This window comes from Temnothorax longispinosus, chromosome 5 (genome assembly GCF_030848805.1).
Source record: "Temnothorax longispinosus isolate EJ_2023e chromosome 5, Tlon_JGU_v1, whole genome shotgun sequence".
NCBI classification, from domain to species: domain Eukaryota; kingdom Metazoa; phylum Arthropoda; class Insecta; order Hymenoptera; family Formicidae; genus Temnothorax; species Temnothorax longispinosus.
This window is the reverse complement of record NC_092362.1, coordinates 14,331,587-14,354,695: the sequence shown is the minus strand read 5'-3', so window position 1 is coordinate 14,354,695 and position 23,109 is coordinate 14,331,587. Positions and strand designations below refer to the sequence as shown.

Here is a 23,109-nt window from a genome sequence, read left to right as displayed (position 1 = left end):
TTTTATATAAAAACATCTATTGATGGAAGATAAAGATTGAGTTCCATTGTTTCAATGTTTCGTAATATTTTACAAGAAATAATGAATATCTAGATATCCGATACATTATAGTAAATAGCGCAGTATTCGATTTTAATATTAAGGTTTCCGCTAAAAATAAAAACGCAAAAGTGAAAAGAGATTATGTTTATGCAAAACTGTTCTTTGTTGCTCGAAAGGTAAGGATCTGAGGCGCCATAATGAAATTTGCATAAAAACATGAAAATGTTCAACATTTAATTTGAAATGAGTACCCGAGTATCCGTGTATTGAAGAGTTAAAATGATAGAATTTCTGGAAAAAGAAATTGTTTCTATACATGTCGTAGTTACTAATATTTAATAAAGCGCTTTAAAAAAACGTGAAGAATGTTACATATTATAATATACAACGATCATGTTCAATTAATACGAAGATAATTTATCACGTCGGATCCTTCATTTCAGCTCTCTTAATTATGTAAATTCCGCAGGTTCAAGTCAAAACTAGTCAGATGTCTGGCGAGTTTCTCTTACGTCGTACGGAGTCTCCTGAACTTGGCGGTCACGGTATTCACCCCTTGCGTCGCTCTGAAAGCGGTAATAGGACTTCCATACTGGGCTAGTATTGTGGGAATAACGACTATTTCTGTGGCTTTCACGATCATAGTAAGAACATGTATATTATGTTATATACTTGTATGTTTCACAAATATCTATATTTACTCACCAAACAAAATTTTTAAATACACATTCTCTTTCTCATTTTTCTTATTTAGTATTTCGTTTAAAAATTAAAGTTAAATAATCAACGTTGAGATTTCCTACAAAGAGCGTAGATTGAAATCATAATATATGCAAAATATAACGCAATGCAATATTTATATAAAAATGTCTTTTATATTTATTCGTGAAAATGCGATAATAAACGTAAACTATATTTTTCGTTATAGCATACCAACATCAAGTGGCATATTAGCAAATGCCATTGCACTCTGTAATTGGTATCCATTTATTTAAAATTGAAATTATATCAATTTCAGTCTGCGAAAAAATAAATTATTTGTGACGGTTCTCGTGAAAGCAATATTTTTGGAAAGTTCAATATTTCGGATTTAAATGAATAGTAAAATTACGACATAATTTTGATTAAGTGAGCTTTTCGCGCAAATTACATTCCAGCGGCAAATTACTTATATTCGTCCCTATATATACACATAGAAAATTGGAGCAATCAAGCACGCATATAAATAGGGCGCATTGAAGGGCGAATAATGACAGCAAGCCGCGTTATTATAAAAAATAATGAAAACCGTATGACTTTTAATATTAAACTTTGGAATAATGGGATATCAATGTGACGTAGAATATATTTGTTATAACAGCAAACGTATATTTCTAACAACAGATTACTTTTCTATGCAAAAATAGTTTAGCACTATTGAAATATCTAAAAAATTGAATAATTGATATTGAGAGAGAGAGAGAGATTTGATCATTTAAAATAATTCATTACTATTCACTTAATAACAATAAAAAATTATGTTATTTCACGAACACTTATTAATATATATTTATATATATGTTTACTTTTTAGGGAGGTTTAAAAGCTGCTATTCTGTCGGACGTTATACAAGGCCTGACAATGATTGGTGTATCTGCGGTCATCATCATTCAGGGAACTATCAAAGCTGGCGGACCGGCTAGTGTCTTCAATGTAACTTACGAGCGCGGACGACTAGATTTCTTCAAGTATGTCACACTGATAATTCGCGAACATTGAAAGCATATAATTTTGATTTCAATATTACGCTTGAAATTAATCGTGTACGGAATTCCTATTGCGTAATTTCGCATTTCGTCTCTGAACTTTAGAATTATTAATCTCGACGAAAATATACAATTCCAACTAACTGTCAGTAAATTGAATAATGTTAAAATGCGATTTTATATTAAAATTCTTCGCTACACATTTCACAATTTAAAATTATTAAATTCCGCAGCGGCGCAAAATTATTTCACGGGTTGTGCATTTTCTGCATCTTTGAAATTTTGGGGAGACAATAAAACATTCATATTTTTTTTTCAAATTGCGAAAGAATTTAAATAATTGAGTGTTTCTTTATAAAAAAACGTTTCATATTTTGAAACTTTACAAGCATATTTTACGATGAAGTATTCCCTCATTCAGTAACTTATTTTTTTTTTTTTTTTTTTTTTTCAGTTTTGATATGGATCCGACTCTTCGAGTAACGACAGCGTCGGCGACACTAGGTCAGCTCTTCATGAGTTTATCCATTTTCGGATGTCAGCAGAATTTTGTTCAGAGATATTGCAGTATGTCCAGCCAAAGAAAGGTTGTCAAGTAAGTAAACTTTTTATGTCGGTACGAAACTTTGAACAAACCTATCCACACTTTTAGCGTACATCGATAAACGACAGACTTGTATGACACATTATGCACAATTCGTCGAATGATCTGAAGGATAATGTGATTTATGCAAAGTGTTCTACGAATTATCACTTTAAACATTCAAGACAAATGAAAAAATTGAGTACAAATGCGTATACGTAATGCATAAAATAGCTTCAATCAAACGGAAAAAGAGATTCAATAAGAAACTTTTCATTTTTAGAAATTGTATTAGTCATAGTTAGATAGATCGTATAGAAATTATGATACAAAATTCTGCTAACAAACACGCGAGATTTCTTAAGACACTAAAATAAATATTTCGTTCTAAAATATTTTACTAATTTTTTGTTACAGAAACATTATTATTAGTAATTATATGCATTGGCAATTGTACGCAAACTTTTATGTACATAACATAACAAAACTTAAATTTTATTATTAAAATTAATTTAATAGCAAAAAATATATATCATACGTTACTATACTATAGATTCAAATTTAATATTTGATATTTTGCTAAAGTGATAACTGCATTTTTTTATGCTTAATAAAAAAACTTTGCGAGAATATAGAATTTCATAATATTCTACATGTAAAGTGTCCCCCTTTGTAATTCATAATGATATATTATTTAATAGATTTAGTACATTATTATTTAATATAATTTTATTTTAAAATAAGATAGATTTTAGAGATTTTTGGCCAAGATTTAGATATATTCGCTAATGGATGTTTCATCCTTTTAGAAAACGAAATTCTTTTTGGCTGTTGGCATGTATTTCAGTTACATCTGATATGTACACGCATTTGCTCGTGACTTGTTGAAATTTTTCGCTGCAGCCACCTGAGTTTGTTTAATGATTCATTAACATGCGCAATGTAAATTATTATTCACACTAAATCATGCAAATAACTCTTATCTTATATGTAAACAGTTTCAATTTGGAAATTAAAATAATACGAGAAGAAAAAACAGAGGTAAAAATATAGTAGAAAAAAAGTAATCTTATAAAACAAATATAAATTATAAGTATATATAATATTTTAAATAAAAATTATTATAAATTATTATAGATCCATGTTTTACGGCTAAAGAATAAATCTGAAAAATATTATAATAGAATATTATAGCCGTAGAGTATTATACCCATCATTTTACAGTGCCACATTTTTTCAGTGCCGCGTTCATAAATCTAACAATTAATTGACAAATGGGCATAATTTATCATGCACTTGAATCAATTTTTTAATTACGACAAAAATTTAATAAAAATAGTAATATTTTAATATCAGTCTGATATTTCCTGACATTTATTCAAAGTTCCAATGTAATTTTGTGGCTTCCATTGCTCGCTTGGTCAGAAATGAAATAACTTCGAATAAACTTTGATGAACTTATTAACTAAAAATTCACTAGTTTTATTGATTTAATAACGTATCTTTTTAACAGAAACCATATCAAAAAGAAAAAAAATTTTAAAGCATGCATTTTCTCAAAATGTCATATCATTATCATGATATACGAGCACATTCTTCATCGTAAAATTAAATTCAGAAATTTCCGTTTACAGAAATTGTGTTACATTTAGCCTTAGGAAAACGTTTCTTTTTAGTGAATTTTATTTTTAATGTTTTATTATGTGAAACTTATTCCGCTTATAACGTAAACAAATACAGCTATTTGCACAATTGAAGTAGCTCACACACTGGCACAATTTTAACCGTAGCGAAACATTGAGGTGCATATACAGTAGGTAGTTAACGTAAAACCGTACATTTTTCTAGTTCGAGGTCTGATGGCAATCGAAAGCGTATAAAAGCTCACGGCCACAAATTTGCTGCGGTGCCACTGCACTCAAATTGAAATATTACGTGGAACAAATGCATTACGTTGGTCCGTAAAATTTTATTACTCGCAAATGTATTGTCAGAAAAATCTAAGCGGATATTTCTGTGACAAAAATAAAATTTTATATTTAATCCAGTGACAAGCTTGTGAAGTTCTCGACATCTTAATAAAAATATATCATTAGAGATTCAATAACATTTTACTCAAATTTAACTCAAATTTTCTTTTTATTATTTTATATCTATTTTCGAGCATCTATAAAACTTAATTTAAAATCAGTTTGGAATATTGCGCGTTATTTACATTCTATTGATAAGACTTTGCTTTAGAACTTTTTTTCTAATAACCATATTTATATGCGACAATAGATTTAAAATAAAGAGGGTTTAAATTATTTATAAAAAAAAGTTTTCATATAACTATTGTACACGCATAATATGATTATTTATATTTCATATCGTTACTATTAAATGTAGTTAATATGTCGGAAACTATAAAATAAATTTCTCAGCGTGTGATGACAAATTAATAGATTTTACATCGATAATTTCCCGTGCCGTCGTATCGGCGATAGAAAGTTTTTGGGAAGTGGCACGATTGAACCGATTTAGGAAATTGTGCCCACAGTTACTATTACCACATAATCAATGAAAGCCCCGTAGGGAGCCGAATGGCGCCGCGCCAAACTTTTAGTACAGAGATTCTCTCTATTCAATAAGAGGTCTATAATATCGGTGCAACAGTCGTCGACGTATGTTAGAATAAAGTCTGTTCTATAAACAATACATTTACTAAAATAACTGGATAAATATCTCGCCGAGAGAAAGCGAAACTAAGTATTCAGAATGATGAAGAATTAAAACCGCTTAAAACATCATTTGTTATTGTAGACAATGTAGACTGCTACAAGATACCTAGCGACATTACAAAATGATAATGAATGACTGCGTCGTCACTATCGGCTAGCTAAAAATATATGTTGTTACAGAATTTACCCGTGCTAATGTATATTAATGTTACGCATTACGTAAGCGGTTATACTCGATATTCTTTCAGACTTCCTTGATGGGCATTTTAATTAACGTCAAGATACATTATAATTGATTTAATTGCCATGGGTGTTCATTAATGCAAATTACAAGTATCTGCTATACATCTATCTGAATCATTCTTATTTTATATTTAAGAATTTAATCACTTTTATTATCTTATTTTCCTCCAATTATTTTTTATCTTACTTTTTATCTTTTTCCGTTACGAATTATAATGTCATGTAAATGGGCTCCATTATCTCAAAAAGTTGAAAGAACAATTATTAGAATGACTATTGCATTATATAATTATCATTTGCACTCGCGTTCATTTGCCTTATTGTTCTTTCATCAATTGTTCGTTACTTTCCGTTTTATTTTTGCTTACGTAACAAGTTCTTCCGACGTGCGTGATACTGTCATATGCTATTCAAGTTAAATCTTACAAAATAATATTGTTCGCATACAGATGAATATTGTTGGCATATAAATGCATACATTATCCTTATATGCTTGCATTAAAACCATTTCAAGTAATTCATTTTAAATATGTGTCTGAAATATATAAAACTTATTGCAAGTCTCATATTTTATTGTAAGAATAGGGTAATTAATGACTAAAAATAAATATAATAGTTCTTTTGGGTAAATTCAATCTCTTGCTAGGTTAAATAATGTGAAATAATTTACAATAATTATAGAAACAATAAGCATTTGACAATAAGTACACCTATACAAATGCAAAAATATATATATGTATATATGTATATATATATATATATATATATATATATTAACCACTTTATAATATTATACATCCGATAGATGTGATATGTACGCATATTATATTGAAACAAAATCCATTGGATTTCTGCTAAATATTTAGTTTGACGTCACTCGATTACAATTATTGTCACAAATCGTTGTTGCGTTATCAGTCAATTACATCAAGTATTACTGTGGTTAACAAATATCAAATTTATCGCAATCATTGCGTGTAACAAGACCATAATGCAAGCACAAAAACCTGTTGTGCATGCATTGAAAGAGAGAAATAGAATTATTAAAGAACTTGCAAAACAAGCATGACAAGCAAATAACAATTATATAACATTAATTTTTTCAAAAATTATGTCATGCGTTTATATAACAACACAAGTGACTCTTGTACTTCTTAATCTATTTTAATACTATTGCTATCTTGGACTCAGGACTGTTATATCAATCTATCGTAAATTCTTATATAAGATAGTTTAATATTTCGGTCTCCGACTTTTGTAACCAAAAAATGTGTTTTTATTTTCAGGACAATGATGGCCAACATGCCTATAATTGTGATCTTGTTCTCATTATCTTGGATCGTTGGAATGGTGATTTTTACTAATTACGCCGACTGCGATCCACTCAGTCTGGGATATATTTCCAAAATCGACGAGATTGTACCGTTCTACGTCGAAGACAAATTCTCCAATGTACCCGGAATGCTAGGTCTGGTAATGGCAACTCTTTTCAACAGCGCCTTGACTTTGGCGGTATCGAATCTCAGTTCTCTCGCAACGGTGACTTTCGAGGATTTCCTGAGTCACATACCTGCGATGACTGCTCTGAAAGACACGCAGCAGCTTTGGACGATCAAAATAATCGGTGTCATCTACGGTTTGCTAATAATCGGTATTAGCTTCTTGGTAGCCATGTTGTCTGGCGTAATAGAATCTTCTATGCTGATGACGTCGGCGACGTCTGGACCTCTTCTCGGTGTATTCCTCCTCGCCATGTTGGTACCTTGCGCCAATTGGAAAGGTGCCGCCGCTGGTATGATTTTCAGCCACGTAACGACGATGTGGATCACCTTCGGTCATCTCAGTTTGGGTACCGTGGTCGAGATGCTACCTCTATCGACGGAAAATTGCCAAAACGAGACGTTTTCCTCATGGGATACCAAACCAATTAGTCTAGAATATTCTACACCGAACGTCTCCAGCTGGACGACACCTCAGGAAAACATTACGTTATTGCCCGTCGATGAGAGCAATAAATCGTCTAATCCTTTAAATGTTCTTTACGGGATTACTTATATGTATTACGCTCTCATTGGTAGCATAACGACAGTCGGCGTCGGTATCATCGTGAGTTTAATTACGGCTGATGCCGAAGCTGATAAGTACGAGGAGCACTTGCTACATCCTACAGCACGAAAGATAGCGGGATTATTTCCCGGAAAGCGGAGGCTCTACGCCAGCAACATTCGTCTTGGGAATAAAAATGATACGGACGTCACGAATGCCACCCTTTCCTCGGTGATGTCTATTCCCGATAGTGTCGAGAAGATAACTCCTCAAATATGTGTCGATGATAGAGGAAAGCAACACCTACATGATAGCTATATGGAGAAACTGAACGCGCTAAAGAACGTTTCCCTTGATGTAACCAATGAGATTGGCAAGCACACTAAATTATAATACTATGATGCAAGATCGGGATAAAAGTTCTTCGTGCATTATTCGCACTATCACCATTGGATCGACACTTGCGAGAATAGGGATATACTGTGATGAACTCAGCGAGCGAACAGCTGTGTATATGTTAGTACCAAATTTTATTATCCGAACATGGAACGCGGGTTTGTGACCTGTGCGCATACATGAAACGTAATTACGTGTAAGCAAAGTTTCCCTCGATTACAGTACTCGAGCTACACTCACATTCAGCTCAAAATATCACTCAAATGAAGGCAATTCAGGGATGCAATTCGCGAAAACTTCTAACTTGCGTGTGCCAATTAGAGTTAACTACGAGACACGCGTGACGTAAGCTGCATTTAGACATGAACACGATTTACTGGGAAAAATTGTCAAGTACACACGTGTTTGCTGAATAGAATTCACATCACCACTCACAGTGAATGATTTCTGTAGCTGAGCGAAGAGAACAGAAATAGAAATCGGTATAATTATCGGTGTAATTATTACTAACAATTGGTAAAAAGAGTCACGTTTGGAATAATCAAAAACGTGGATATATAGTTCTGTAATTTGATTACAGATAACGAAAAATAATCAAATTATCGGTTGATAAATTTTTTCACTTTTGTTGCTACACGATATTTCGATTGTATTGTCGAAATAATAATATGCATTCAAGTGTATTCTTGTTACGCTTCTTCCTGAATTATACATATATTCAGTAGGATTCTCCTTTCTCCCTCAAGGAGGATTAATTTCTTGAATCCTATTTATCCATCAATTTTAAAGATATATTTTAACAATAAAAGTACATCTTTCAACAATATTTCCATATGAAAAAATAAATCAAAATGGTAAAAAAATTCTTATCGGATTGTTTTCACATATTTGTTCGTGAAAAATTCATGTCTTTTCAAGTTATATTATTTTTATTTTGTAAATATGCTAGGAAATTTTTCTCTTTATCGTGGAAATAATGAAAGTACAATTCCATCGATCCTCTAAAGTCTAAAGAAGTTAAATAAAGAAGCAGTATAGTCTGAATATACTAACACAGAAATACATCAATATTTTTAACTTCATATGAGATTCAATGATTGGAATCGATTCTGTGCAATAATATATATCTTCGTATTATATTAAAGATGAAGATATATTAGATTGCGAAACAGCAATCATATGTAAGGGTTCCTCTAACGTAGTATTTAGATCTTAAACGAGTTTCGAACTTTCCATACCAATAAGTAATATTATATTTTGCAGAAAGTTACGCGTATCTGACATGTGTATGTGTGTAATTCGCGTGTGCATTACTTTTAAGTCTTTTAGCACTAAACTTCGATATTAAAGTCAATTTTTGTACTTCAGAGAGTGTGAGTTATTTTATAAGTAGAATGTTGTGCTCTTCGAAATATATGATAATGTAGATTTGTAAATGATGCCAATCCAACGACTGTGATCGTTGATTTTATTTGTATACCATAGTGCCTACATACCTATTTATTATTTCAATAATACAACTCATTAATTTTTATTCGTTTTACAGTTATTTGCAATCCTTAAAATAACCTCTTTCGTGCAAATGCTAATCTTAAATACGATATACTTTTAATACGATATACAACAAAAACTAGTTTAATTTTATTTAACAAGCGTATTTTCAAATTATTAATGTTTATAATCTGTAAAGTCTTTGCATATCTGTAGACGATAATTCGACAACTGTCCAATAGATATTAACGTAATTAAATATGTGGTATTTAAAATTTGATATACGTTATTGTAAACGTTATTTTCTTACATATATATATATATATATATATATATAATCTTCTCAATGAAGATAAAGCCCCTTGCACAATAGGCGATAGCGATAGCGATAGCGACAGCTACTATAGCTTTGTCGGCAACCTTGTTGCTGTCGCTATCGCTATCGCTATCGCCTATTGTGCAAGGGGTTTAAGAATCGCCTCTGTCTTGCTTTATGGTAAATAATATAATTTGAGTAAACATGAGATAGCCGTTGTTCTCGTTCACATTTGTGTGAAATGATTGTTTGCGTATATAACAATAAGGCATACATAAATAAAATAAAGATTACGAGGAAGTCAGACAAGCACAGTGCACAGTCCTGTGAACCTATAGACCTATGGACCTATGGACAATCGGTGATCTGACCATCGACATTGCATTTCTTCAGGACTGGAAATTCAAGTTCGAGGTTCGAGGTGATCCGGTATCCAGACAAACGCTGGCAACGTTGCAGCGATTTAATGGTAGTAGTATCGCCAGTACACATCCTACCTTGACAGAATAGCTCTGTAGTGGTGAAGCAGCAAGACGGTCGGTTATATGCGCAAAAACACAGGCTTTAGTATTGCGCGCGTTCTCGAGTTGGCTGCTCGCAAATCTCATCGCGCGGGAGATGATAATATCGCTGGCACACCGAGCGATAACAGTATAAAGTTCCTGCTTTTATCGCTCTTCTATTTCCATCTTCTTTCCCTCTCTCCCCCTCTCTTTCTCTCACTCACTCACTCACTCACTCACTCACTCACTCACTCACTCACTCACACACACGTTCGCACACACAATATATATGCATAATATATATTTTTCTTTCTTTCCCTTACTCTTCCAATTATTTTCTGCGCTGTTACAGTAAATCGCCGGATTTCAAGTTTGAAGCGTGCCGCGAGTACGGCTTCGATCCTGCGCTCTTCGCTTTTTCGAGGCGTTCGATCAGGCCGCGAGACCTCCATTTTGACAGTACGTCAGCAAGATCGCGTAGAATACGTGGAACCGCTGCGCGCCTATTTTCGTCGGTCATCGAAGAGCGTACGGATTTCACGTTATACGGTTGTGCAGAAGATAATACATATACATTTCCGTACGGTATCTCACACGGAGTATCTTTAGGAGTACGGCGTGGGCGCGGTGCATCATGGCGGTGGAATCGAGGTAAATGTACGGAGAGCCCTGCACGACACATGCTCCGATCTGATATGCGCCGGTATACGACGCTCTTTACTAAACGCGAATGATCTTTAAAGGGATTATGCTAGTTCAGTGCACAAGGGCACGATCACTCGCGCAGATGATTTGGGTCCAATTTACTTGGGATCATCAGCCATCGTTTAAATTTTTTAAAATGATAATAGAGGAGATAGGTAAAAATACGAGGTACGTTGCGCTTCGACTTATCTTTACAAAAGAATAGTTGCATCGCGTAAAATTAAATGCCCGCGTACAAAAGATGTTTATATATTTGCATTTCAATGCTATATATAAACACAAATTCACCATGCTTTCAAAGGTTTTACGTTTTTCTGAAAAGACTCGAGTTTATAAGTTGTGCTCCAAATTTCTATCGTATCTCGTATTCCAATTTTCCGCTGTACTTAGAAAATGAGAATTCATCGTTATTCTGGTCACAGTAGATATCAAGTACTATATTGAATGCCCAAGTTGTGTTGTTACCATCAGATGCACTATAATTAGCAGGTAATTCGTAATTCATTGTAAATTGTAGATTCTTGGTGAATAATTAAGTAGTTTACGTCGAAAACGTGACGTGAACATATTTGCTTGCGAATTCGCGCGAACTCATGAGAAATACGAATTTCTCTGAGCCAATGCTGGTTTGTTTCGCACTGTTACGCGAAACCCAGTGGTGCCCAACTGTTTTGAAGCTGCAAAGTTTCCGACACCATTAGCTCGCAGCTTAGAATACGTTCCTGATTGATTGCATATTGTGCATGCACTTGATAGAAGCTAGTTTCATTCATCAGCAGCTGAGATAAGTCGATATCAAAGTTTAATATAATACAGAAGTTTCCGTGATATTATTTTTAACTCTTTCTTAACTCAAATTATGCAAGACTTAACAAGTGTTTCTTTTGAAACTTATGAGATACATATCTGTTGGTTTTATAAAACATATTCAATATCGAGTTCAATTCCAGCATGACTAGTAAAACTAATAATGATCATATGCGCAAAATCAAATATCAATAATAGTATTTGTGTAGTGATAAAAACGAGATTATATATAGATATATCAATATATCATGCGCCGCACAAAGTAGCGGTCATTATAATTTCTTGACATTACTTGTGCCTTTCTGATTTTTCCACTTTTTAAGTCATTGTTAATTTAAACGAATGCCAGATGCAAATAGATAATGGTAAATTATTAGCGCATCATGCGTAAACCGTACGAAGCGAGGCTATGAAAACGCCTGATGGCAGCAATGATCGTAGATCTATAAGGACTTCATTATCACCGCGTGATATATATATAGATGCGTTCACAAGAGCGGGAAAGCATTATTGTCTGTTGGATTATGTTCACGATCGATCGATGTTCGATTTACCGCGTGCGCGATATCATGTGTACTCTTGAGATTTATTATCTTCCATAGAATTCGACGTTATTGTATCCGAATTGTGACCAGTCAGCATTGACCGGGTTGATTTCGCGAGCGGAAAAACCTGTTAACGTTAGAACGTGATATACGAATATGGAAAATCTATCATGGATTAAAACAAAGTCTGCGTTAATTGTTATCGTTGCAAAAGAATATTTCGAGCTTGATAAAGCATTTTCTAATTAAATGTGTGTACATTGTGTGTACATCTTCCGATTGTGATATAGAATCTAGAATAAATCTAATCACGGATTTTAATTAACGGGACATTTCACAATCATAACAATCATTATAGATAGCATAGCCAGGATAAATATTTTTTATTTGTGGCATAGATAATTTTGCGTCGATGCAGTACAAAGATACTTCGAAAGATGTTATCGTTAGATGATCGTAAGAGAGAGCTCACTGTTTTCATAGCGACTCGCTGGCACCGTTTTTCGGAATTACCTTCGATATTTTCGTGCATTTCATGCAGCACATTTCTTATAAGTGTACGTGCACATCTGCTTCTCTAATATTTTCTTTCCTCTTACATAAAAAGGACCTTTGTGGTATTATGGCGAGAGGTTTATGTGGTCTTTTTATTTATAGCCATATTTGTATAGACTTTCTTACTTGTCTGGGATATGAACATATATATGAAGGGATAAAAACCACAGTGGTGTAAGTCAAATTTTTAAAAATATTTTCTCGTGTGCATAGATGCAATATGTACAATATATAAATTGCATCTATGCACACAAGAAAATATTTTTAAAAATTTGACTTACACCACTGTGGTTTTTACACATATGTGTGTGTGTGTGTGTGTTCATATTCCAGACAAGTAAGTAACTAAAAATAATATAATTGTAGAATATGTTCGTTGATATGTAATCTATATACATATCTCCATATAGATAGAATAAAACACGCATACCTATATATCTCCATATTCAAATGTATTATCCATATAAATAGAATAAAACCAAGATGCAAACATAAAACATATTCAGTCATTTTTTATCGCATTGTATAAATATTAGCCACGTAAATATAATTTTAACAATAGCAATTTTCGAATATTCGTATCTAAGCAATTTAGCAACAATGACTTTCATCTGTAAAAGCGATGCTATAGATATTGTTAATGTAATGCAAATGTATTCCACGTGGAAGGTACCGTTGGTAATCTTATCTAACGGTTATGCGCTGTCCAACTAAAACATTTTCCAAGGTCTCCAAGTCGCACAATTAGTAATATATCTTCAATTTATTATTAGTGCTAAATATAGAAGCAGAAGATAACGATATTTATGGTTAAATGTCATCGATAAGAATGCTGTCTTTTTTAGAATATTTATATAGCTGCAACACAATGCTCATATCAATTTATCTTCTAACAAATATCATGTATAAAATATCATTTGTTTATAGATATATCTATAAACAAATAAATTAAAATAAGTTAAAAAAATATCAACAATGTACTTTTGTCAATATTTTATGTAATACATTGATTTTTATATTTAATAATATAATTAATGAAAACAAAATAAAAATAATAATCTTTTAGCTTCGGATTATTATTATAAAATAAGAATGCTTGTTATAATGACATAACATAATCAACAAAAAAAATCTATACTCAGGACTAAAGTCTTATTTGATCATTTAGTTATTAGTTTATGCTTATTGGATAATAATGTTACCTTACATAAAATGGGATAATACAAATGTTCGGGTAGGCAAAACGTGTGTATGAATGGCAAAACTTTGAAGAATAAGTGAAAATAAGCAAAAAATAAAGTAAAATCAAAAATAAACTCTGGATTGCTTAGACATTACGTCCGACAGTTTAATAGCAGTGTAAATTTTATACTGCAGTGTTTATCTCAGTCCTTTAATGTATGCGTCACTAACTCGCCATAAAGTGTTATCTATATAGTAATTTTATTTCTTTTTTAAATGCGAATATTCAGTTATCCGATCTTACTGCGAAAATAATAAGAAATTGCAAATATAAAATCACGAATGTGTGTATGGAAAAACATTCTCGCAGTGAGAATCAAATGCAACACCCATAAACACTGCAGAATATATCAAATAAAATTTCATATCTTCCGTGTGATTCGCATTAAGAGATTTTACAGACAATTTTATTGAATAAAAAACGCGCAAAATTTCATGTATAATTACAAAAATAATACAATTACAATTTTCATATCGATAATTTGAGAAAATTTTGTTTTCATTATTGCTATGATTAAAAAACAAGATAAAAATGGAATGTACAAATATATTATAATTATTGATAACATAAAAAATTTAATATTCTAACTTATGTTAATATATTGCCATATATTAATGTAAATTACCATTAACGTCTGCAATAATATTTCTTCTTTTACTTCTTCTTCTAATATTACCTATGCAATAAGATATAAACTTCTTCCCCTCAGAAGACAATTTTTGACATATCCCGTTTATAATGGAAATGGTGATAACAAAAAATTGCATGTTTTGATATCAAAACATATATTAATATTCAATGTTTAGAAAAGCGCACTTTATGAATAGATTAATACATCAATATCGATCGAAGACATATCAATAAAATAGACTGTTTTCTTTTTCCATGTTCGTGTCTCTAACTTATACTTTTATTTAAAAATGAAATTACACAGCGTTTGCATTTACTTTTCTGCATAATACGAAAGTACTCGTATTCATCATCGTTTCAATAATACAAATATGTTCATTATCATATTCATCATCGTTTTTAAATCTAACAGGCCATAATTTTAGCAGATAGCAGATTTTAGCTCTCTCTCTCTCTCTCTCTCTCTCTCTCTCTCTCTCTCTCTCTCTCTCTCTCTCTCTCTCTCTCTCTCTCTCCCTCTCTCCCTCCCTCCCTCCCTCCCTCCCTCCCTCCCTCCCTCCCTCCCTCCCTCCCTCTCTCTCTCTCTCTCTCTCTCTCTCTCTCTCTCTCTCTCTCTCTCTCTCTCTCTCTCTCTCGTGTTTTCTTTTTTCTTGAAAATCTTCATTTTCCTCCACTAATTTGTATTCTACTGTAATTATGTTGATTTCAATGGACATATCGTGTTCTCGTTAACGAGTAATCTTGCTTTTGTCTAATCGGATTTACTAATAATTAGTGAGACGTCCAAATAACAAGCATAATGATTCATTTCAGATGGATGCCATGTCAACTGAAAATTGAAACAAATATCTGCAGCGGCGATTACGATGGCATTATTCTGGTGTCAGGAAGTGCCCCTGGATCCAACGAGCCGGAACCCTTCAAAACCGTCCTCTACGCCGCGGCCCAGATCGATGCCGCACTGGGCGTGATCGGCGCGGTTTTGCCCATCAATTTGCTCGCAAAAAGGTTCATTTACAGCCCAACGGGTCCGCTTAACATGGATTATCACGATGTGCGGAGTTTCGCAGAGGCAGCCACGAAGGGAGTAAAACGGTAATTCTTTTGTATAATAATTCCATATACGCTTTTCTTTCTCTTTCATTTCTTTCTCTAGTCTTTTTTTTTTTAATACGAACACTACAGTAACAGAACCGTCGCATTATTTACACATGTTAGTATGTATTATATCGGCATGTGTCATCAGTATACCGAGATATACTTTTTACAAAATTAAATAAAAATCAACGCGAAATCGCATATCACACGATTTTCATGTTTATTTTATTTATACAAAGTATTGTATTATTATTATTGTGTCAAGTATTTATTAATGTTATATAATTATAATGTAATAAATAAGTTTCGGATTTAGACAAGATTCGCAACTATTTTGTACAGTGTACGACACAGTCTCAGCTCTTCTTTTCTTTTTTTTTTATACGAGGACTATTGCCTTTTTTCGTGATCGTTATGATTTGACATAATCAGTAAAAAAGGACGCATATACAATAAATACTGCTCGACAATTACACATGTAAATAGCTAGCATATTTGGCCAACTTTGGTCTAGAATTAAATATATACTCTATATTATATATATTGTATTCAATAAGAATTATTCGCCAGTGATGAAAATAAAAATTCGGTATAGTTAAACGGCCTGACTGGCAAGTTTTATTAGTATATCACAACGACGTTTCGACCACTAATTTGGGTCCTTTTCAAGTTATTTTAACAATGATGGATCATTGTGCGTCAATTATATAAAATTCGTGGCGGATCGGAAAAATACGACGGTCTCATGTGAAGGCCGAAAAACTAATGATCATTAGTTTTTCGGCCTTCACATGAGACCGTCGTATTTTTCCGATCCGCCACGAATTTTATATAATTGACGCACAATGATCCATCATTGTTAAAATAACTTGAAAAGGACCCAAATTAGTGGTCGAAACGTCGTTGTGATATACTAATAAAACTTGCCAGTCAGGCCGTTTAACTATACCGAATTTTTATATATGTATATTGTCTTTAGATCTTACAAATTTCGGATCTGACACTCCTGGGTAATTGCTATTACGGGCTAACAATTACTCGTTAATTCGGTGCTTTATATGCTGTCGGTGAATTAAATCATGGTTGCCGACATAGCTAGATAAGTCTTGGTTATCTGTCGTTTTGAGGGGAGATGAGAAATGCTCTAGCGATGACAAAGGGAACAACGTACAATGGCACGACGCTATTAAAGCAACGCCGCGCACTTACCTTGCCATAAATGTCTGTTTTTAATTTCAGTTTAACAAGACTTCTACATGTTTGTCGATTCTTTATCGATAAACGAATCAACATTTACTGCGAAAATTTTTTCGCAAAATATTTTTTCAATTTCTTGATTCTTTAACAATATATAATTATTAAAAGTTCAACAATATTTTTAATCTCTCTGGTATTTCTAATAAGCATTCTTCAACTATATAAGGGACACTTTACTAAATTCCACAATCGAAGCGCGCAAATTCCAGTGTTTTTCATTGTCCGGGTATAATTGGATTTGGCGAACATACCCAGAGGAAGTGACGTTATATCTACGTTCTTATGTCGGCAATTTGCATATATCCGAAAAAATCACCGCATTTTTTCGAGTTTTTTTTGTAATTAATCGAAATCAGTACCGGAGTAATTAATCAAAGGCTCTTGATTGTATGTTTACAATTTCGAACATCTTCTCACCCGCATACCGAGTGTTCATTCACTACAGCAACACGATATGGTCTTGTAACGAAACGAACCACGAACGATTGTGAGCATTTTGTGTACTCCAATAGCTGCATAGGGGAAACGCAATGATGCGCAAACGAAATTCCGTGCGAGCCATATGCCTGCCTGTCCCGAAATACGATTGAAAAATGAAATTCCTGTCCGCTTGGCGTAACTGTTTTTTTCACGCGGCAGTAGTGACGTTAACGGAAGATTGGCATGGAGAACGTTCCACGCTAGGCGAAAAAAATTGGAGACCGTATCTTGTAACGCATATCAGTGTCGCAATATTTTGCCTTAATGATATTTTTTGAGTTTAGTCGCGACTTTGAACTTTGTATAATATCAAAAGCTAGCTGATAAATAAGATAAACGTCATACTAATATCACTCCGTATCACTATATAAAAAAAATATAACGATTTCAACAAGTGTTTAAGGTATATTATTAATAATATAAGCAGTAAACAACAAAGTAATTAATTAAAAATAAATAATAAAAAATTATAAATTATAAAAATATGAAAAATTATAAAAAAAATTATTTTGAAAACTTAACTAAATATCTAATAAAATTTTTTATTGTATTTATGTGAATGTAACCAAATTTTGCCTAAAGCTCATAAACTCTTGGATGCCAGCTTGCCGTTCTGTACAATTATTTGTAAGTACAATTTGCTTACACTTGCAATTTATTTTTCTCCGCGTGCAAAATTTCGCAGTATTCTATGGAGGAAACTCGTTGGAACCTACGAATTTTAATCTTTTAGTCTGCATTTTAATTATTACCAATGTTTTCCGCGGACAAAACTGCTACCATGCTCCGTTACACACCTGAGCAATAACGCAGTATTTGCAGTCCTTTTGAAATCTCGGAATAATAGCAGTGCACGGTTCTACGCGACATTAATACCAAACTCAAATCAGAAGTACTTTGTTGAATCGAGAATAGAATGAGAGATTTGAGAACTGCGATATAACGAGAGTTTCTCGAAATTGCCAAGTGCGAAATATCGCACGCATCGGGAACGTAACGAAGTTTAAACACGATAGTGATATACTTCGGGAATAGATTAATAGTTCGTGATTCACTCGTGCAAGAGTGAAAGACATCCTCGGCTACGTGGTTACGTTTGTATTACATCCGACAAGACGAAAATTGGACACGAAGGAAGCGAGAATGGCCATTCGTGTCTCGGGGTACTCAATGAGAACCGCACCTTTCCCCAGAGAACACATTTCTCTTCTCCCTTTTTGCATGAACGTTCATCTCTTGAAGTGTAGTATTACTGCAAGTTTTATGATAGTAATGTTATATTGCGTAGATTACGACAATCACCGAACATTGACAATATGTCTACACCGTAATTACGGTCAGCCTCCTCTCAAGTCTGTGCATGTCTTTCTATACCTTCGAGTTCCATCTAGGGTATCTCTTAATCCTTTACTAGATTCTTAGATTGATATCCTATTGATCATCAACCTGTCAACAGGAGAGCTTCTTGACCGTTTGAGTTTTCTTCAGTTAACATTTCTTTTTTAATAATATAGAGGGCTATCAAACTTGTGACAAACAAGAGAAAATTCTTACGTCACACATACACACATCACATACGCGCGCACACACATACAGTTTATTTTATATTTATTTAATAATTTTAGATTAGCAATACTAAAGTAAAATATGACCTTACTCCAAAGTTCATTTTATTATATGATTGAATATTAATGCATTATAATAATAATTCATAATTTAACTGATTTTATGACTTTTTGAATTTATTATATAGGGCTTTGAAAGCTGGTGTGAAATGTCCTTTATTGGTGCTACTACCGGATGACCGTTTTGAAAACGTTGAGCTAGTTACGCTTCTTGGTGCTCTGGAGGGTCTTTACGTGGTGAGTTCCGTCACGACAAATTATTCATCATAATACTACCACGTCGAAATATGTTATGATAAGTAGATCATATTATATATTTTTTAAATGTCTTTTACCCTTGGAAAAACGGAATATTAAATAATTTCAAATACTTTCAATAAAACGGAATTTTTATGACTGCATAGGCGCATAAAAATTTATAGTAGGACCAAAATAACCATTAGTTTTATTATTAGAACCTCAATGCACGAAGATGTTTAAGAAAAGAATCTCAATTACCTCACTTGATTTAATTCAGTAAAAATAGCAACCACAAATTTCCCACTTACAACGATTGTTAAATATGGAAAAGTTGAATCGATTTAATATCTCAAAATAACGATTAGTTATTAAGATATTAGAATTTAAAAAGACAAATCGGAAAAATTGCTGGCTAAAATCGAGAGAATCAATGAGCGAACGTTATTCAATTGTGCCAATATATCCGGTTAAGGTATTTCACAGATAGTTGGTACAGTTGTGGTTATACGAAAGCCGTTTAAACCAATCAAACAGATACAATACAGCTTTGTGCGCATCTACATTGGCAGAATAGGAAGCCTGTAGTTGTATCTAGAAGGAATTCATCTCCGTGTTTCAGCCGAGTTTGGTACGCTGCGGTCTGATTGGCTACCCCCAAGTTGCTCACCATACTCTAACTCTAGTAAATCCGTCTACCTCGCCTCTAAACTAAATTGCTACTGTGATCTTAATCCATAACTAATGACTGTGCGGGCCGCGCGACGCAATTCAACTAATCCATGATATTTTACAGAAACAGAATTAATTCCGCTTCATTAATATCCGATTCATTCCCAATAAGACTCGATTTGCGAACGGCCACAATCGAGCAATTACTCGAATAATATGAACCTTCGTCCAGAATAATCATTATTTAATAATTATGAGAAGTTAGGGTACGCGGATAATTTGCAACCATTTGCGTTTCACGACTTTAATACACAAATATAAATATCGTAATCCAAGCATCAAATGCAGACTGATTAGAATTACTCGGTGCTGGCAGGTCGACCATATCCGAGCTTTCAAAATTTATTTTTCTCGGATGCAAATGTATATGTGACGACGGCAAAGCACATAATTATAGTTTTAACGTACGGCCGAGAATAAGAGGGCACGTTTCGATAAACAAGCTCGTTCAACGTCTTGAATAAACGATGGCTCGATGACAGATACCGACGGCAAAGAGTGCGGTCAACACGATCATCAAACAACACCTGCCACCGACAGACTCCGGCACGGGCTGGGCTTGATCGATAAGTGTCTTACAGAGGATATCGGATTGCACAACTCGATTGCAAGCTCCATTGTTCATTAACCTCAGCGCCGTCGCGGTTAATTACGATCGGACGATAGTATCCGTGTTATTATGCGAACTTCGAAGTCGGAAGTTATCCGGCACGAGTATACGTGGCGTGATCGATTTGCGAATCCTATAGTAATCGCTTTACCAGAGCGAGCCGCGCGCGATCGATCATGTCACTCACATACATTCGACAATTAAGCATATTTAATTGGATAGAGAGCCATTGAAAGAGCTCTTCAATAAACGTTATAAATACTAAATTTCAGATATCTTGCTATAGCATATAAGAATAATGACTGACAACAAAAAATTTTTTGTAATAATTTGTAACAATATCTATATTATATTAACTATGTCTTTACAAAAAAAAATCGCGATATTATTCCAAAAGATTAATTTTCTTTGCGACGATATGACAATTAAAGCGGACTTACTGCCTTTTTGTATTATACAAAATAAAACAATATCTTTTTTAAAAGTAAGAAGTAGCGTTTTGTGTAAGTGCTATAAATTTTGCGCTTGAACTGTTCTTTTATTAAATTGCAATATCCGATAATGTATAAACGTTAACCTAGTATTGATTCTTATTCGTCGTAAAATGTTGAAACAGCTGTTGAAATAAAGACAAGATCTGGATACTCGTCTCCTGACGAATTAAAGGAGAAACGATAACTTTAAGCCGATAAAGTATAAAGGTACTTGGAAAAGAAGAAGGGCTCTGCGCTTGTGATCAGCGTAGATTGCATGTTAGACAGGACAAGAGATTGCATCATGGAGAAAACGAGTCTTTTGGAACAACGCTGGAATAAACTTTTTTTATTATACAGAATATTTTAAAACATTCTAGATTTAGGAAGTAAATAATATTCTTCAAAAAAGTAAAAAACGTCTAATCAACATATATGTTGAAAAATCGTCTTTATCGGAGATAGAAACCATTTAATTTGGATAAGACAGATGATTTACTTGCATTTTTGCTTACTATAACACTTACTTTTTTGCATAGATCGATTTCCTTCATGTTGCATAAAAAAGTATAAAAATTTAATATAATCATAGAATAAATTAAAAAATTAATACTTTACGTGATATTTCACATCTTATGTCACAATTAATATATCGGAATAAAATGATTTGAATATGAATTATCTTGTAAAAAATTTATTTCTCGATTATTTTACTTTAATATTGTTACATACAAAAAATATCATATATCTATGTAGGTATGTTTTCAAAAAGTGAATTATTTTTTTCATTTATTTGATTCATTGGTAATTTGATAACGCCATTCAAATTTTGGATAAAAATAATATATATTTATATTAAAAAATTTAAACCTTTTGTTTAAATATTGAAATATTGATTGTTTTCTGAGAAATAACTACAACAAAAAGTCGGCATAATTAATATTGACACGTATCACTGACAATTGATCAAACTGCAAATACTAAACGGTGATTTAATTGGATACTACACAGCTAATTTTTATCTGAAAAAAAATTGTTATTTCATGCATTAGTATCATATCGGTTTATTTATACCTTTGTTGCGTTCAACTTTAAATCGAGTTCGAATTATTTTTTTCGAGACTACGCGCAACAAACTTTATCTAATAGTGAATGTTCTCGTAATTCGTTGCACATACATAACAGACATTCTTGTCGCGTAAGTTCAAGGACCAAAATTCTAAGTTCGAACCACCAAGGGAGAAGCAGTCGGTCGGGGCTTGTTTGTGGGTGGAAGCGGGATGTAGCAAGGGGTTAGGAGAACGCAGGGGGGTAAGCCGAGTGCTCTGCCCTATCAAGAGTAGCAAATGCTTGGCGTTCCTGAATCCTGGCGGCCGGCGAGGCGACCTAATTAGCGAAATACTCGGGCTCTCCCTCGTCTCCCGTCACCTCACCGACCGCTCAGCCCGCGGCATCGGAGCGTTGTCGGCACCAAGCTCATACGCTTCTTTCTTGATAGTTCCCTCTTCTGACCCTCTTTCCTCTTCTGCATCGCTCGTTCCTTCCATCCGACGCAAATACGAGGCATCGTTTTCCAAATACCAGAAAGCACCCTCGGAATTTCTGCGCCGCGTAATCGGAACACCACGTCGTCGCGAATCTCGCGTCGGTCTCTTTCTCGCTTCTCTTATAGCTAACAGTTTTCCGACTTTTTCAATTCTTTTCACCCGCTCACAAGTTGCACGAACGCGCGTCAGTGACAATGCAAAAAGTCGCCTACGATAAAACGACCCGCGCACGTGTCAAGTCGCCGAATCTTTATACATTTACAGATGAATAATTAAATGCAAATGCATTAAAAAGAGAAAATATTATATGCATTATAATGCTAGGATTTTTAAAGCAAAGAGCAAAGACAATGAAAGTTGGCTTTTGCCGGATGTATAAAACTAGAAAATCTTTCAACCGATTTATACATAAGTCCATAAGAGTTATAAGCCCCAACTCCATTATCTATGAAGTGCTCGTTCGATAAGAAGATTATCATA

At 33.4% G+C, this 23,109-nt stretch overlaps 2 protein-coding genes across 7 annotated transcripts in view; both read left to right on the top strand.

Moving 5' to 3' along the window:
* LOC139813803 (sodium-coupled monocarboxylate transporter 1) overlaps positions 1 to 9,309 on the top strand; it is a 28,181-nt gene extending 18,872 nt beyond the window's left edge. For all 5 annotated transcript variants that reach the window (XM_071779554.1, XM_071779555.1, XM_071779558.1 and 2 more), the window contains 4 exons: positions 512 to 686; positions 1,615 to 1,769; positions 2,242 to 2,382; positions 6,620 to 9,309. In XM_071779554.1, the coding sequence (XP_071635655.1) occupies positions 512 to 686; positions 1,615 to 1,769; positions 2,242 to 2,382; positions 6,620 to 7,772 (1,624 nt within the window). In that variant the 3' untranslated portion in view covers positions 7,773 to 9,309. The remainder of the gene's footprint in view (positions 1 to 511; positions 687 to 1,614; positions 1,770 to 2,241; positions 2,383 to 6,619) is intronic.
* Dip-b (Dipeptidase B) overlaps positions 1 to 23,109 on the top strand; it is a 46,918-nt gene that overhangs the window by 18,871 nt on the left and 4,938 nt on the right. Inside the window, exons 1-4 of one of the 2 annotated variants that reach the window (XM_071779560.1) lie at positions 10,089 to 10,233; positions 10,438 to 10,736; positions 15,384 to 15,665; positions 19,159 to 19,267. In XM_071779560.1, the coding sequence (XP_071635661.1) occupies positions 10,720 to 10,736; positions 15,384 to 15,665; positions 19,159 to 19,267 (408 nt within the window). In that variant the 5' untranslated portion in view covers positions 10,089 to 10,233; positions 10,438 to 10,719. Of the gene's footprint in view, positions 1 to 10,088; positions 10,234 to 10,437; positions 10,737 to 15,383; positions 15,666 to 19,158; positions 19,268 to 23,109 lie in introns of those variants that run through there. The other variant, XM_071779561.1, reaches the window with a different exon arrangement.